This window comes from Alligator sinensis, unplaced genomic scaffold (assembly GCF_000455745.1).
Source record: "Alligator sinensis unplaced genomic scaffold, ASM45574v1 scaffold1302_1, whole genome shotgun sequence".
NCBI lineage: Eukaryota > Metazoa > Chordata > Crocodylia > Alligatoridae > Alligator > Alligator sinensis.
Genome location: NW_005842612.1, coordinates 96,780 through 97,343, shown reverse-complemented (window position 1 = coordinate 97,343; position 564 = coordinate 96,780). Strand labels below are relative to the sequence as shown.

The 564-nt window shown below is 68.1% G+C and overlaps 1 protein-coding gene across 1 annotated transcript in view; it reads right to left on the bottom strand.

The window, feature by feature from the left end:
* Positions 1–564, bottom strand: part of SNX15 (sorting nexin 15) — a 7,483-nt gene that overhangs the window by 1,714 nt on the left and 5,205 nt on the right. Inside the window, 1 exon segment of the mRNA XM_025214901.1 lies at positions 1–278. Within this exon segment, the coding sequence (XP_025070686.1) occupies positions 1–278 (278 nt within the window).

The window sequence follows — 564 nt, the reverse complement described above, 5'->3', positions numbered from 1 at the left end:
GGTGATGAAGTCGCAGCCCCCGGCGGGGGCCACGGCTGTGGCCGCCTGGGACTCCACGCAGCCCAGCAGGTGGCGCACCGTGGCCAGCAGCACCGCGGGGGGGCGGAGCTCTTCGGGGAGGGGGCGGGGCTTGCCAGCAGCTGGGCGAGAGTACTCCTTCACCGCCCCGTCCTCCTCCTCCAGTCGGTGCAGCCGGCCCTGGCGCTCCCGCCGGGCTCTCTCTGCTGGGGGGCACATGGCCTGGCAGGTGCCCACCGGGAACTCCTCCATGGGGGGGCCTGCGGGGTGGGAGAAGAGAAAGAGAAGGGGGATTAGTTAGGGGCGCCGGTTCAGGCCCAGATTCGGGAAGGATCGGGGCCCTGGCATCCGAAGGGGACAGGATCACACCCGATCCTGGAGGGACCGGAGTCCTAACGGGGGCAGGGGGTGATCTGGGCAGGAGGGGGCCGGATGGGATTAAGCCCTAATGCTGGAAGGATTGGGACCCTAAATAGGGGGTGGGTTATCTGAAAAGACAGGATCAGGCCCCTGATGGGAGGGGATTGGGGGGAGTTAATTCGGGGG